Source organism: Rhinoraja longicauda, chromosome 6, assembly GCF_053455715.1.
Source record: "Rhinoraja longicauda isolate Sanriku21f chromosome 6, sRhiLon1.1, whole genome shotgun sequence".
NCBI lineage: Eukaryota > Metazoa > Chordata > Chondrichthyes > Rajiformes > Arhynchobatidae > Rhinoraja > Rhinoraja longicauda.
In genome coordinates, this window is record NC_135958.1 from 66693827 (window position 1) to 66709944 (window position 16118).

The following is a 16118-nucleotide window of genomic DNA, read 5'->3' on the forward strand; positions in this document are numbered from 1 at the left end:
CCTTCCAGACCAGCCTACCATTGGGACCTAGCCAGTGGCTTTGCGAAAACAATGCAGACAACATTTACTGCCCTGCCCTCATTAATCGTGTTATTTTCATTCTGTCTCCAGCCTGACTTTTCTCTGCGCAGGTCTAGCCCCCAAATCAATTGCTGCACGCTTACTGCCACCTAACTGTTACCTCAGAACACACCAAAGAATCTAGGACCTTGTCTGCTTATGCAAAATATTTAAAAACTTGTTCTGAATACCATAAAGTGCTCTTGAATGCAAAAACAAATTTATTTTGCTGGTAAGTGAGTACCCATTTGAACGGTCCATGTGCTATAGAAGAACACGTACATTAATCATCAATTCCATAGGAATTTCAGTGACTCATCTGGCTCATGGTCATGGAAACTGTATGCTTCGTAGCATTCTCTGGAGAGCCTTGTTTCTCTGCAGGTAATAAAGTGTGTCTTCATACAGATGATTCACGGTACTGCACAGCTGCTTGTGTGGGAGCTCTATTTTTCTGCACAGTACCACAGTGGCAACTGTGCACAGCAGCAGGAAGAGGAGAACCTTCACCAACACCCAGCAGAATGAGTGCCTCTTGTGTGATGTCGATAGACTTGTGGATGAAACTGGTTCTAAAAAGATATAGAAAAGAAAAAGTAGCGTTTTAATGAGAATGTACAAACTCCATGCACACAGCAGAGGTCAGAATTGTGCAGAGGCAGCAGCTCGACTCGTTGTAGCTCTTGGGAGCCATTAGATTGAAGGCACATTATTCACTTTGTTAGGAAACTGACTGAGTAGCAGGAGACACACCGTGGACAGGTGTTCAACGGGCTGATGCAATTACTGATCTATGTGGGATGTTAATGGCAAAGAAAGACGACCAAGACTGCTGATGACACAAAGTGGAAACATTGTGACAAATACTGGCAACTTAAATATACAAATTATAATGCAAGCAAACATGAAGACATAAAAATTGAGTTTCTAAATGGTGAAAAGCGATAAATCATCTAAAAGAGACCCAATACTCGACTTCTATTGCTCAACATCAAAGAAAGTAAATGATGCTGGATGAAATGTTACTCTTGGTAGTAGAGAATAATTTAGGGATAATTATATACAGAGCTCTTGTCTACCACTGGATACATTTCTGGACAATATTCCCTAAGGCCATTACCATTAGAGTAATATGGCATAGGTTTTGAAAAATGATAACAATGCAAAGGTAGGATTACACAACATAAAAGTATTCTCTGGAACTTAGTTTCTCTCTGCCTAGCCTATCACATCCACCATAGCCATCTATATTTGCTAGTTGAGAAATGCTGGATGAATTTGCAAATTAGAGCCAGGCCTTTCATGAGTGCAGTTCACACGTGCAAACAGAGACAGATGTTTGAAATGGCCCAAATTTAGCAACTAATGATAGATCAACTGCTAATTCTAAACCCAAGTGCTGGAGTTTATCAAAAGGTGCATACCGTCTTTTACATGTTCATCTAACCCAATTAAACTATATTTACATAGTAGCTGTAATTCTGAACAAATTTCATTTTACAGCTGTACAAGGATTGTACAGTTCACCTTCCACTTACTTTCCAACACACCATCATATTTTTTCTCCTTTGTCTCATTCAACTGTTGTAATTTCTGTGCATCGTACTCCTTCCTGCGTCTCTCCTTCTCCTCCATTTTCTCACGTTTACGCAGGTCTCGTTCTCTTCCTTCCTTAGCCCTCAATTCTGCTTCCTGTCTTTTCTCAATCTCTGTAACAAGGTATTTGGTTGTAAAAATGGTAGTTAATGCTTTTGTTTTCTACTAATGTTTTTTGATGACTTTTATACACTGCCCTCACATGAGATGTTTTAAACTATGGACTTGTCTGCCTTTTCATGTGGACATAAAAGATCAGATCATTAGGAAAAGAAATAGACCTCCTGGTATCTTGGGTATCATTCATCCTCAGTCACCACATATAATGATTTGCATTGTTTACTGTTGCTGAGACCTTGTTTGAATTGGCTGCTGGATTTTCCTATGTTATAGCACTTAAAATATTGCAGCAAGAGATTTTTAGATATTAAACAAATCGAGGGATATGCAACAAGTGCAGGAAAGTAGTGTTGCGATTAACAAAAATCAGCCTTTATCTTACTGAATCGGGTAGCAAATGGCCGGTTGTTTTTGCTTATGTTCTTATATTGAATATAACCCAAAGATGTTCAAGAGCAGAGGTTTTTGGACCCAAGAAAAGCAAATCTTTCAATTTGGCATCAATGGTAGGTAGCACAGGAAAGCTGCTCCATGCCTTTGACTGAATGTCCAAACATAATTGTGCATGTGGTACCTTTTGATCATAACACTGTGAGCAATTCTTTACTTAGGAGAAAGAGCTTTGACCGTGAAGCATTTCAGGCTACCAGTAGCCAGATGGTGGGCCACCAAGAATAAGATTAAGTTCGGCTCTGAAAACTCCAGTCAAATTGCATATTTTAACAAATAAAAAGACAAATTGAGGTAAGTATTGAAGGGATGCAATGCTCCAATATATTGGAGCATTGCATCAGGATGATATTCAAACTGTTGATTGCCCGCCACTTGCAGACATTTGCTGTACATTGGATGAATATATCACATGGATAACTAGTCTCTCACCCCGCTCAACCTGCAGCCGCCGCTGCTTCTCACGATCTTGTTCGGACTGAATGGTTTTCATATATCGTAGCACCTTAAGTATCCAAGGGAGAAAACAAATTTAACAGATTTTCTCCAAACTGAATAATATAAAATTACATAAGTTATTTATCACAGTAACTGCTTTAAAAAGGGCATGATGTACAGTGAATTATCAAATATTCCATCCAGTTTCACCAAGATTACTGCAATATAGGAGGTTTCGGTAGTGGGTTTAAAGGAGGTTAAATCTTCAGAGTGTGATGGATGAACCGGAGTCCACATGAGCGGAGATTGTTGGGGCACTGGCAGGAATGTTCAAACCTTCTCCGACCCCAGAAGAGAAATTAGATGACAGTAAATACGGTCCCTTTACTCAAAACAGGCAGCAGAGTTATGTTAGGTAATTAGAGGCTAAAATCAGCGGTGAGAAAGATTTCTGAAAGTCAGCATTAATCTGCATTTGGGGAAACAAGGAATTAATCACAATGCTCAGTATGACTGTTAAGAGAAGGTCCTGCCTGACTAATGTGAACATGTAAATGTGGCTAGAATAGTTGTTCACATTGGACTTGAGTTAGGCCTTTGACAAGGTACGATATGGAAGACTGGTTCAAACAGTTAAGAGCCCACGAGATCCAGGGCAATTAACCAAAGTGAATTTGAAATTGGTTTGGTGATAGGAGACAGGGGATGATGGTCAAGGGATGTTTTTGCATTTTGCAGCCAGTGCCAAGGGATTGGGTCTAGATTCTGGTAGTTTGTCAATTTTCATTAACAATCCTCATATGTAAACATAGGAGGCAAGGTTAGTATTACTGCAGATAGCACAATGATAGCGAGAAGGATAAGAACCAAATAGAGAAAGCCGGGTGGGTTTCCCTCATAGTATTATAATAAAAAGGATGCAATCAAGGGTGATTATGCAAAAAAGGGTAAAAATTTGAACATTTTTATTGTATTAATCAACTGCATTGTGCATGGAATTATTAGGCAGCCTTGTCCTAAATTAGGCAGTGGTCACCAGTAAACTAACATTGGCTGCACTTTGTTTACACTGCTTCTCATCCAGGCAATCCCCTGCCACCTTCTTGAGCGTTGAATCGAGCGGATTTCCTTTTAAATCCAACCATTTCAAATTCTGTAGAGAAAAAAAGAGAGCATTATCCTCACTGTCAGACCTTGTTAAACATAAAATAACTGCTTATTGGAATTTACAGCAATGAGTCAACTTGGAACTTTCCGAGATTGCAAACAGTGCTGCATGAATTCAAAGAATTTCCTTTGATGACAATCAGTCTCTCTTCCTCTCTACTCATCGGTGTTCTTCTTTAACTTCCCTCAGGTTTGTCTGTAGCCACTATAAATGGAGTGCAAAACTTTCCAGTAATGACACACAAACTCCCAGTCCTGTGCTAGATTTTGAATGTTCTATTCGATATGTTTTGCTCCTGTATTTTAATGATTGATGATTATTAAATCTGAGTGAGACAGCCTTGGTAAATGCCCCCTCCTCTTAAGAACAAGGGAAAACTAGCCTTAACTACTATTCAGAAAAGCATGAAAGTTAGTATAGAATATTAATGATTGTTTCAGTGCCATAGGGAAAACTTTACAGAAACATGTGGAGTTAAATTGTAGAAGGAGAGGAACTTTACTGTGCATGGATTTAATGCATTTTCTAACAAGAGTCCATGGACGCTGATAAAAAAGAAGTGCTTTCAACTTAGTTTTACCAACAGATCTATGGAATTATTAACTTGCAGTTCTGGTCTCAACTTTACCATTAGCTCAAGTTGAAGCAAGCATTTTGCTTCATCATTAACTGTTTGAGTCCATAGTCCTGGTCCATAGTCCTGTCAGAGTGCATAACCATGATGTTCTGTTGATTGGTGAACTGAGCTTTAAACTCCACAAAGTTTATTGCAGGACAGCATTCTTCCCCCGCTTCTCATGAAGATCAATTTCTGAAACTCCATCCCTTTGGTGAGTATGAACCTTGCCCAAGGTTTTCTTCTGAATACAGTGCCACACCTATCACTTCAAACACTCTAGCCTACTCATAAAAAAAATAAAGACTCTAAATAATTATGAAAATGTTCCAAAGCAGTAGACATGCACCCAAGTTTAAATTTACATAGAGTTCAGAATTAGCATTTGGCACAGGATTTGCCAGGGACAGCACAAGAGGGAGCTGGAGTTATAATCCAGCAGCGGGAGAACTTGGGGAGGGCGGCAGTGATCCACAATGAGAAAGTGGGTGATCGCTAGGCATTAATTGTTGGAGCCAGGTGGGTAGGCGGATGTGCAGCTCGCATCTTCAGTCAGCTTGCAGGTTTTAAAATATTCCAACTGGAGTAGGAAAGAAATATTGCAGTACAAATAAAACACAAGTTGGAGTGAGAAACAAGATGACACAAAACCATTCTTTCCTTTAGGCTGTCGGAGCAGGCACCTTACCTTGAGCTGAGCAAAGCTGACTGGCAAGCTGATCAGCTTGTTGTTATACAGGTCCAGATGCTGCAGGTTAACGAGTCGCCCAAAGTCAGAGGGAAGCTCCTGCAGCTGGTTCTTGCTGAGATCCAGTTTGATGAGATGCGTCAAGCTGCAAAACTCTGGCTGAAACAAAGAAATAAAATTCACAATTCAATAAAAATACTAACCAGTCAACCCAGATACTGAAGTAAGATCGAGTCATAAATACCATTACCAGGCAGCCAGTAATTCAGTCTCATCCTGCTTATCCAAAACCTGACACAGCCCTTCAACTTCAACAGCAAGGAATCAGAGCATGAACAATGTACATCGCACTGAATGCCAGTTTTGGACAGTCAACAACCTTACAAAGGCTCAGCACTGCAATTCCCCACAAAAGATATGGAGATTAAAGAAAACAGTCAGGAAACTTAAAATTCCCATGTGCAAGTTTCTGCAGAGAGCTTTATGACCAGTCATTAGCACCACCACTAAGGCAGGCTCTCACGCTGCGAATCTCCACTTTGAGTCAGGTGTGATTTAGTCTCTCACAAATATAGACACTATTTATTCCCCAAGCATCACTGTCCTTGTGAAAGATGTAGTGAGCGACTTTCAAAATAAGGCACTGCAGCCCTTGAGAAGTTACTCCTACAATGATGTTAGATAAGAAGTTACATTGGTTTAATCTAGCAATGATGAAGAACAATATACTTCCAAGTCAGGATGGTAGGCAAATTAGTCAGTCAGCACAGCACCAAGCCCTTTGGCTCATCTATGTCGACTAAGATGCCCCATTTCAGCTAGTCCCATTTGCCCAAGTTTGGCCCAAATCCCTCTCAACCTTTTCTATCCATGCACCTGTCCAAGTGTCTTTTAAATGTCATTACTATACCTGCCTCAACTGCGTCCTCTGACAGTTCGTGCTATGTATCCACCACCGCGAGTAGAAAAGATGCCCCTTAAGTTCCTATTAAAACTTGCCCCCCTCATCTTAAACCCACGTCCTTCCATTTTGGTTTCCTCTGGCTAAAGCACTCGTCCAGCACTAGAGAAGACGCCTGTCAATCTCAGTCTTTGTTGTATTGAATGTGCACAGCCAGCTCAGTGTTGCATGGAATCAACAGCTGAAGACAGCTGGTATTGAGGATATCAGGATGAAGTGGAGAGGAATCTGCCACTTAGCACTTGTGGCCAATGGTAGTTAAAACATTCAGCTTTGCCTTCTGTAAATAGTAGGTCATTCAGAAACCAGTCCCCATAAATGAATGGAGGAAAATGTGCAATTAATAAGCAAGCAGTTCAGAGTTGAATGCTGTGGGTGCTCTGGTACAAAAGATCACAAAGTGCCAGGCAACATATATAGACAAAGTGAGTGGGTGCATGGAACCAGGAGGGAAGGGAAAAGGGTGACGGGACCTAAAGGGGAATATAGAAACGAGGACAATAACAGAAAATTCATGTTCATACCATGGATTGTAGACTACAGAGGTGAGATACAATAAAGTGTCAGAAACTTCTCACCATTGCAGTTGTGTCTAAGAATAGGCAGCCTACGTCTAAGGTGAGAAATAAGAGAGTTAAAAGGAATCCGAGGAAGATTATTTTTCCCATTCAGAGGGTAGCTTGAAATCTTGAACAACACTGCTTGAAAACGGTGCTGGACACAGGTACCCTCACAAACGTAAGCATCTGGAGAAGTATTTGAATTACTAAGGCATAGAAGGCTGCAGACCAGGGGCTGGTAAAAGGCATGAGTACACATAGATATTAGATGGTCAGAGTGGACACAGTGGGCTGAACAGCTTGTTTCAGTGCTCTATGACTGACACGATAGAATTTTTCTTTAAAATAGTTAGTGATTTGGAACAATCTTTAACTATAGCCATAAATGTGAATGATGCAAACTAAGATGCGAACGTAATGGTATTTTAAGCATAACAGATATTTAAAGTATTAACACAGTTTACAGTTAATATATCCTTTTCAGGACAAAACTAAAACAGGTTGGCGTTGCATGGAATCAACTTAGCTGAAGACAGCTGATATTGGGGATATCAGGATGAAGTGGAATGGAATCCATTTAGCACATCAGGGGAAATGTTTTTTTAAAGCATTAAATCAAAGGAGGATTAAGGCACTGATAATGAAAGGAAAAGTAGTATTAAAGATGGACACAAAATGCTGGAGTAACTCATTGGGTCACGCAGCATCTCTGGAGGAAAAGAATAGGTGACGTTTCGGGTCGGAACCTTTCTTCAGACTAAAAAAAAAGGGTTCTGACTCGAAATGTTACCCATTCTTTTTCTCCAGAGATGCTGTCTGACCTGCTGAGTTACTTCAGCATTCTGTGTCCATCTTTGGTATAAACTAGCTTCTGCAGTTCCTTCCTTAACCGTGGAATTAAAGAGTACTTCAGCCCATAAAAGGAAAATATTAACAAATGTTAAATAAGATGAAGTTACATTAGGGAAAGACGAAACACACCAAAATTCAAAAAATGTTTTGTTGCGGTCTCCTTGTCTTATAACAACACAAAGATCTCCTACAGGAACAATCCCATTCACAGAAAGCACAGAAAATCTCTCAGAAATAGTGAAGTACAGACAGTGAGCTCAAAGTGGTTGATATTAGTTATTGGAGAAATTAACGAGATTGAAAGGCAATAAATCCCCGGACATCATGAGCTATATCCTAGCATTTTGAAAGAGATCACTATCGAGACCTCTACAGCATCATCCAACACAAGTTCTAGACTTGTTCCAATCAGTTGAAAGGTAACAAATTTAACCACGTTACTAAAGGAATGGAAAAACAGAACTTCACACCAGTTTGTCTTACATCAGAGTAGAAAAATGATGGAATCTGTTACTAAGAAGTGCTATTACTGGGCAGCATTAAAATGGATTTATGAAAGGAAATTCATGCTTAATGGATCCGTTCCCATTTATTTTGGGCGCTGTAACGAAATAGAGCAAACCAGTTATGGTGCATTTGGACTTTCATAAGGTGCCATGTGAGATTATTAAACAAAATGACAGCATACAATATTGGGAGTAAGATATTGATGTAGATTGATGTAGTTGGAAGGAAGGAAATGGAGATGAGAGAAGGGATAGGCTGAGGAAAGGGAGAGGGCAGGTGAGGATAGAGGACATGAGAGGTGAGGGGAGAGGATGTGAGGGGAAGGAAGAAAGACATAAGGAAAAGGATGAGGAGCGGGGCCTTCAGGTGAGATGATGGACAGGCATCTTTCACCATGCCAGGTAGCTGCTGTTTGGCCACCCAACCAGCCCTTTGTGGGCAAAATATAAACACTGTAGGAAGACTATAATTCAGGGGAACAGAATTAGGCCATTTAGCCCATCAAGTCTACTTTGCCATTCAACCATGGCTGATCTATTTTCTCTCTCAACCACATTCTATTGTCTTCTTTCTCCCTGTAACCTGATCAAGACCTATCAATCTCTGCCTCAAAAATACCTCCACCGCTGTCTGTAGCAAAGAATTCCACAGATTCACCACCCAGTCCTCCTCATCTCCATTTTGAATGTATGACCTTTTATTCTGATGCTATGACCTCTGGTCCTAGACCCTCCTATTACTGGAACCATTATTTCCATTTCCACATCCACTCTATCTAGGGCCTGGATACCAATCATAAAAGTAATGCTTGCGAGGCAATCTTCTTCATAAGAAACAAAATTCGTAAAGTGAAACACTTTGTAGTTATAGCCGAGACTGAGACACATGAGAGCAGGGTGAAAAAACGAAGGCAATGAAAGCTGTGGGAGCACGCACACGCTTGCACAACTGATCCGGTCCGATTGCACAACTGTTCACACTTGCACAACGGATCCAGCCCGCATGAAGTCGCATTTTTCCCCATTCCGGCCCATGACCTAAAATGAGTTTGACACCCCTGGTTTAAGTGAATGAGTGATCACATGGCAGATGGAATAAAACATGGAAATGGTAAGTGAACGAAAGGCATTGGCATTCAGGAGGACATGGGTGTCCTTGTACACAAATTACTGGAATTGACAGAGAAATAGGAGAACAGGCAATTGAGATGGTTAATGGTATGTTGTCCTTTATCATGAGGATTTGCGTATAATGATCTAGTTCCAATTATCAATTCCCCTGGTGAGAATATAATGTAAAGATCTGATCTTCCAAATTAAGGAGAGATATACTTGTGGTAGGAGTAGAGTAATAGGTTCACCACATTTATTGTTGAGATGGCAGATGTCACATACGAGGAAGGATATGGCAGACAGTGCCTATACTCTTGAGTTTAGGTGAAATGTATAATATTCATAGGAGTCTTGACAGGAGAGATGCAGCGTTACAATGTTTTCCCTAGCTGGGATCACGGGTCATGAATGAACTGACCATTCAGGACATAAACAAAAGGAAACTTTTCCTAGATGGTGGTGAATCTTTGGAATTAATCTTGCTCATGCAAGTAGCACTGGGTGAAAGTTCAACCACTCCTGGGCCAAACTGCCGATCCATTTCCTATGTTAGAGTCAGAGATGAAGGCCCTTCAGCCCATTGAGTCTGTGCCGACTACCAACCATTAATTCGCACTAAGCCAAGTACATGTGAAAATGTAAAGCCGCAGAATGGAGACATTATGGCCAGCACAAGCTGTGGAAAGCACAACAAATGTACCAGGAAACATAACTCCCAAAGCTTGTTCTTTTTTAAAGTAACTGTTTTTGTAAATACCCTAAAGACATCTTGTTCTCACACCGAATCTCATGTGACCATACTGTAACAGTGACTGTCAGAGTTTATTCTATTTCCAAATGCCCCAGAGACCTTGTTTTCTCACCCAGCCTCATGTCTCCCTGCTGTACCAGTGACTGTCACACATCAGTCTCAGCAAATCACGTCCTGCAGCGTCCCACAGGCACCAATTCCAATTGTCAAGTGGCAGACAATTTATCTCACACCAGGTGCCATGTCTCTGCCACCATATTGCCACTGAAAAACAGCACAGGCACCAACTCACAACACACAGCACATTAAAGACTTACCGGCAACATGACAAAGTTATTGCAGGACAGATCCAGGATGGTGGCCTTAGGCAAGGCAGCCTGCAAACACAAATTAAACCAATTTACAGCACAAATCATTAACACGAGCAAAAAAAGCTTTCTCAAATACATTGACCAACTATGATTTTTTACTTTGTCTGTGGAATGTGTAAAGAAATAAGGACACCTGGGACAAATCCATGCAGTTACAGAGAGCCCGTGCAAGCTTCATACTCACAACACCCGAGGATAGACCAGGAATAATAAAGCTAGTAAAATTGATACCCAATGGAATAAAAGGGACGAAGACAACATGGAAACAACATTGGCTTAGAAGTTCAGGAAACAAATCAGAGATGAGTAGAGAAGGAGGGAGAGTGGAGTGGAGGGAGAGTGAAGGTTGTGGAGGGAGAGTGGAGTGGAGGGAAGGGTGGAGGAGGAGGGAAACGGTGTGGGAAGAACCCAGTGTCCCACCCCACCTCACCCCTCCCTTCTCACCAGCTCTCGCACCGGCGCCTCGCTCAGGCCGCTGAGACTCAGGTCGAGCTCGTGTCCGTCCAGCCGCTCCCGCAGGCCCAAGCCTAGGCCGGGCCCGGAGCCGGAGGCTGGCGTCACCTGTTTGCCGCTGTGCTTCGGCATCTTCCCGCGGGGCCACTAACAGACACTGTCCGCCCTCCAGCCGCGACACGTCACGACAAATGCAGGCGCCAACGAGTCGCCGCGCAGGAGCGGCGTCTGCGCCGCAGACCGAGCCTCCGCCCGCAGCGCCACCGGCGGACTGGAGGGCAACCGAGCCGCCCCCGCCCGCAGCGCCACCGGCGGACTGGAGGGCAACCGATGTAAAGACACCCGGGGGATTTAATAGTCATAGACACAAAAAAACTGGCGAAACTCAGCGGGACAGGCAGCATCTTGGGTCGAGACCCTGCAGACGGTTGCACGAAGGCCAGAGATGGAAAAAGGGAATGGGAGAGACAAAAACATTGAAGAGTTGCGAATTGTGAAGTTGGAGAAAGGAATGTAGGTAGGGAGAGGTGAGGGAGAGGTACACGTCCAGGAGGGGGGCGGGGGGGGGAGGTGAGGGAGAGGGGTTGCTAAAGGATACCTAAAATTGGAGAATTCAATGCTCATACTGTTTGGTTCTAAGCTAACCAAGGGGAATATAAGGTACTGTTCCTGCAGTTTGCTGGTGGCCTCATTCAGGCATTGAAGGAGGCCCCTTCAGAAAGTCAGTATGGGATTGGGAAGGGGAGTTAAAATGGGAAGCAACCAGGAGATCCAGTAGGCCAAGTGGAAGTGTTTGGCGAAAAGGTCACCAAGTCTGCGCTTGGTCTCGCTAATGTAGAGGTCACATCAGAAACACCGGATAGAGTGGATGTGGTTAGAGGAGGTGTATGTGAAACTTTGTCTCACTTAGATGAACTGCTGGGGTCTATGGATGGAGGTGAGGGAGGACTACAGGGACAGGTGTTACATCTCATATGGTTGCGGGGAAAGTACTTGGAGAAGGTGTGGTTTTGGTGGGAAGGAATGAGGGAACTAAGGAGTTGTCTCTGTAACCAAACACCAAGCCAATCTACAGAATGATCTTAACCAGGTCCATGTTTGATATGCCTGATGAGAAATAACATTCCAGTAGTTCAGTTCCAAGGGGTTGATGGTAAGTTCCTTTCCTCTAATTGAGAAATGACTGATGAGGCCAGTGCAGCGCCCATGGGTAAGTAGCTGGAGAGATGGTGTGTTCCTTCTGCCATTTCTGCAGGCAATGCACAAGTTAGCAGATAATGGGTGCAAAAGCGTGCCCAAAGTTGCCCTCATCCTGATGGCTATCTTCGTATCAGGCTGTGCATAGAGCCCAAGGACATATGCATTGTGTTATTACCTCGTTTGGCTGGCGGTGGGAGGGGCCCTCCCAGTCAGATCCTTCCTGCATCGTCAGATTCTTACTTCCGATGCACATTACCCTTAGGATGGTTGCTATGGAAAGATGATGGTTGCCCACGTCTTTGCAGAGTGTGGATTTGCGAAGAGAAGTCTGGAGATCCTTGTCACAGATCATCTCCAGCAGTTCCGTAACAGAGGACTCTCTAATTTACAGGCTGTTTCCAGGGACACACTCGTATAGATTGTGATTAAGTGCTTTGAGAAGTTGGTTATGACACAGAACAATTCCTTCCTTAGTAAGGACCTGGATCTACTTCGATCTATCTACCACCACAACAGATCAACAGCGGATACGATCTTGCTGACTCTCCACTCTGCTGGACCACGTGAACAACTGGAACACAAATGTCAAGCTATGGCTCATTGTTTAACACTGTAATCCCCTCTAAATTTATCATCAAACTCAGAGAACTGGATCTCTGCTTCTCCCTATTCAACTGGATCCTCAATTGCAGACTTCAAACAGTACAAATTGGCAACAACACTTTGACTACAAGACATAGGAGCAGAATTAGGCCATTCAGCCACTCGAGTCTACTCCGCGATTCAATCATGGCTGAACTATTTTTCCCTCTAAACCCCAATTTTCTGCCTTCTCCTCGTAACTTTAACACCCCTTTCTAGTCAAGAACCTATTAATCTCTGTCTTAAAAATACCCAATGTCTTGGCCTCCAATTGAATGTGACAATGAACTCCACAAATACTTCCTCACTGGCTGCACACAGGGACACCTCACTGCTCCGTGTTCAGTCCCCTGCTTTACTCTATATTCATGACTGTGTAGCCAGGCATAGCTCCAACAACATATTTAAATTCACCAGTGATACCACCGCTGTTGGATGAATAACGGGTAACAATGAGTCAGAGTACAAGAAGGAGTCGCCAATCTGATTGAATGGTGCCAGAACAACAGTTTCACTGATAACGTTAGCAAGACCTTTTGACTTCAGGAAGAGAAAGTCAAGTGAACACGGAACATAAAAACAAGAACAGAATAGGCCAGTTGGCTCCTCAAGCCTGCTTCATCATTCAATAAAATCATGGCCTCAACAAAACATTTCAGCTCTCTCCCCATATCCCTTGACTCTCCTTTGGTTTAATATCCTCTATGGTGGATGTTTATGTTAACTTTTATGTAGTTGTGTGGCTTGTTTTTTTTAGTATGGCTGTATGGTAATACAAATATCATTGTACCTTAATGGTACACATGACAATAAAATACCTTTGAAACCTTTGAAACATTCTCTCATCTTCAACGTTATCAATTGTCCTCTGAATCGTATATTTCAGTATGATTACCTTTCATTTGTCTATTATTCCCCTAGGGATTCCCCTAGAGGAACAGGTCAACCTGTTCAAACCTCCTTATGTAAACATCTTCAACTCAGAACTTACTGGAATGAAATTTGTTGTAGAGCCTCAACTGCCAACGTATCTTTCCTTAAATATGGTGAAGCCATACACATTACCGCACTTCCAGTGTGATCTCAACAGTTTCCGATAAAGTTGCATTGAAACTTCCCTACCTTTATACGCCATACCTCTTCCGATAAAGGACAGTATTCCATTAGCCTTCCTGCATGCTATTTTTTGTTAGGTTCAGGTACAAACAGCCATGTATCTTTTTATATTAGAACCTTTTTGTTTTATTTCAATTTGCTTTGTCTTCCTTCCGAAGGGGATATATTCCCATTTTCCCATGTTATACGTGGTCTGCCAACATCTTGCTCAATCAGTTAACCTATATATACTATTGATGGTGCTTTATGCCTTTCTCATAACTCACTGTCCTGTATTGAATTTGAATTGTCAACAAATTTGCCATCAGAATACTTGGTCTCTTGATCAAATTTTATCATTGTAAACTGTAAATAGTTAAGGCACAAGTCTTATAAATTGTTGATATATATTCCTCCAACCCTGTGCACTCCTAGCAATGTGCCGTAACCTTGTATGCAGCACATCATTGAATGCCTCTGGAAATCCAAACACACCTTTATCCACTGCAGTTGTTACACCTTCATAGAGATCCCAACAGCTTTTCCAGACACAATTTCCATTTCATGAAACCATTTTGAGTCTGGATAATTGTTTCAAGGTTTACTAAATATACTGCTATTATATCTTAGATCATAGATTTCAAAATTTTGTGACGACTGATGTTGGGCTAAGGATGCTCTGCAGCAACTCTCCAAGACTCCTCAGACAGAAACTTTCAAGCCCATGACCTTTACTATCTAGAAGGACAAGGACAGCAAAAATACAGGAACACCACCACCTGGAAGTTGTAGAAACAAGGAACTAAAGGACAGAAAGTGCTGCAGTAACTCATTGGGTCAGGCAGCGTCTCTGCAGAACATGGATATGTGACGTTTCCGGTCGGGACCCTTCTTCAAACTTGAAACTGCCTGCCCTTGTTCGACCAGCTTGGTTACTCCAACATTTTTGAGCGGAGTGGGAGGAGCAAGCTAACCACATAGAAGTTGTCCTCCAAGCCACATACCATTCTGACTTGCAAATGTGTCATTGTTCCTTCACTGTCACTGGGTCAGATGCTGCAACTCTCTCCCTAACAACATTGTGGATTTACCCCACCATAAGGACTACAGCGGTTCAAGAAGGTTGCTCACCCTGACCTTCTCAGCGGTAGTTAGGCATGAGCAATTAAATGCTGGCTCAGCCTGTGAAGCCCACACCCCTTGATTCAATATAAATGACCTATATTTTTCTGCTCACTGACTCTTCCATCGATGAATAATGGCACTACTTTTGCAATCTCTCCAGAATCCAGGGAATTTTGTACGTGACAACCAACCTGCTATCTCAGCAGCCACTTATTTTAAGACCCTAGAGTGCAGGCGACTTGTAATGGCCATGCCCTTCAACCACAATGTCTGTGCCAAACATGATGCCAATTCCAATTAATCTCCTTTGTCTGTACGTGATCTACATCCCTCCATTTCCTGCATATCCGTGTTCCTATCTTGTAGATGGATATTCAAGTGGTGGCCTCTTAACTTCCATTAGTTTCGTTTCTCCACTTTTCATAGTTCTTTTTTTTGGAGAAATAAGTCTTTTTATGCATTTGAAGCCATTTATTATATTACTGTGAGGCATGGTTCAAGGGCCAAGAGTGTTTTATTGTCATATGTCTCGAAACGGAACAATGACATTCTTGCTTGCAGCAGCAGAACAGATATGGAAACATCGAAGATAGACAAAATGTTGGAGTAACAGGCAGCATCTCTGGAGAGAAGGAATGGGTGAGGTTCCAGGTCAAGACCCTTTTCCAGACTCTGAGTGTTGAAGACTCCAGCATTTTGCAGCAATCCGGTGTAAACCAGCATCAGCAGTTCCTTCCTACACAGATATGTAAACATAATACTCTGTAAAATCCATAATAAACAAGTTCTGAATTATATCATGAATTATATAAACTTATACTGAACTTGTATATAGATATATATCGATATACTAAAACTTGTTTGTTTGTTTGTTCCTGAACTACAGCCAAAACGGTACACGATAGCGTGACAATTTTAGGCTCACCTTACTCACCGTCATCCCTTTGGTGCTAATGGAAGAAGTTTCATTGAAATCGTTGTTATATTTTAAAAGTTATTCCCATCTTAAAGTTTAAATCTATCTCATAGGGAGGGAGGAGAGATAAGGGGGGTTGGGGGGGATGGAATGGGAGGGGAAGGGGGATGGTGAAGGGGAGGGGGAGGGGATGGGGAGATGGTAGGGGGGAGAGGGATGAAGGGGAGGGGGACGGATTAGGGGGGGAGGGGAGGAGAGGAGGGGGTGTGGCACCAATGCAGGAGGGGTTTGGACCCAACTTGGTCTAGTCTTATATATATATATATGACGTCTGAAGAAGGGTGTCGACGCGTAACGTCACCCTTTCCTCTCCAGAGATGCTGCCTGTCCTGCTGAGTTATATATATATATATGTTGGATCGAGTGATTTTTGTCTA

The 16118-nt window shown here is 42.3% G+C and overlaps 1 protein-coding gene across 1 annotated transcript; it reads right to left on the bottom strand.

Annotated features, from left to right (window-relative positions):
• Nucleotides 1-266: 266 nt before the first annotated feature.
• Nucleotides 267-10923, bottom strand: lrrc59 (leucine rich repeat containing 59). The gene is made up of 7 exons (XM_078401853.1): nt 10695-10923; nt 10197-10256; nt 5137-5295; nt 3713-3817; nt 2659-2731; nt 1599-1769; nt 267-632 (listed from the first exon to the last, which is right to left on the bottom strand). The coding sequence occupies exons 1-7, from the start codon at nt 10833-10835 to the stop codon at nt 391-393; spliced, it is 951 nt and encodes a 316-aa protein (XP_078257979.1). The 5' UTR covers nt 10836-10923; the 3' UTR covers nt 267-390.
• Between the last annotated feature and the right edge of the window lie 5195 nt (nt 10924-16118).

Coding starts and splice junctions, on each gene's coding strand:
- lrrc59 (XM_078401853.1), bottom strand. CDS start 10,835: ATGCCGAAGCACAGCGGCAAACAGGTGACGCCAGCCTCCGGCTCCGGG. Junction 10,257..10,694: donor AGGCGCCGGTGCGAGAGCTG/GTGAGAAGGGAG, acceptor TTGTGTTTGCAG/GCTGCCTTGCCTAAGGCCAC. Junction 2,732..3,712: donor GTAAACAAAGTGCAGCCAAT/GTTAGTTTACTG, acceptor TGGATACTTAAG/GTGCTACGATATATGAAAAC.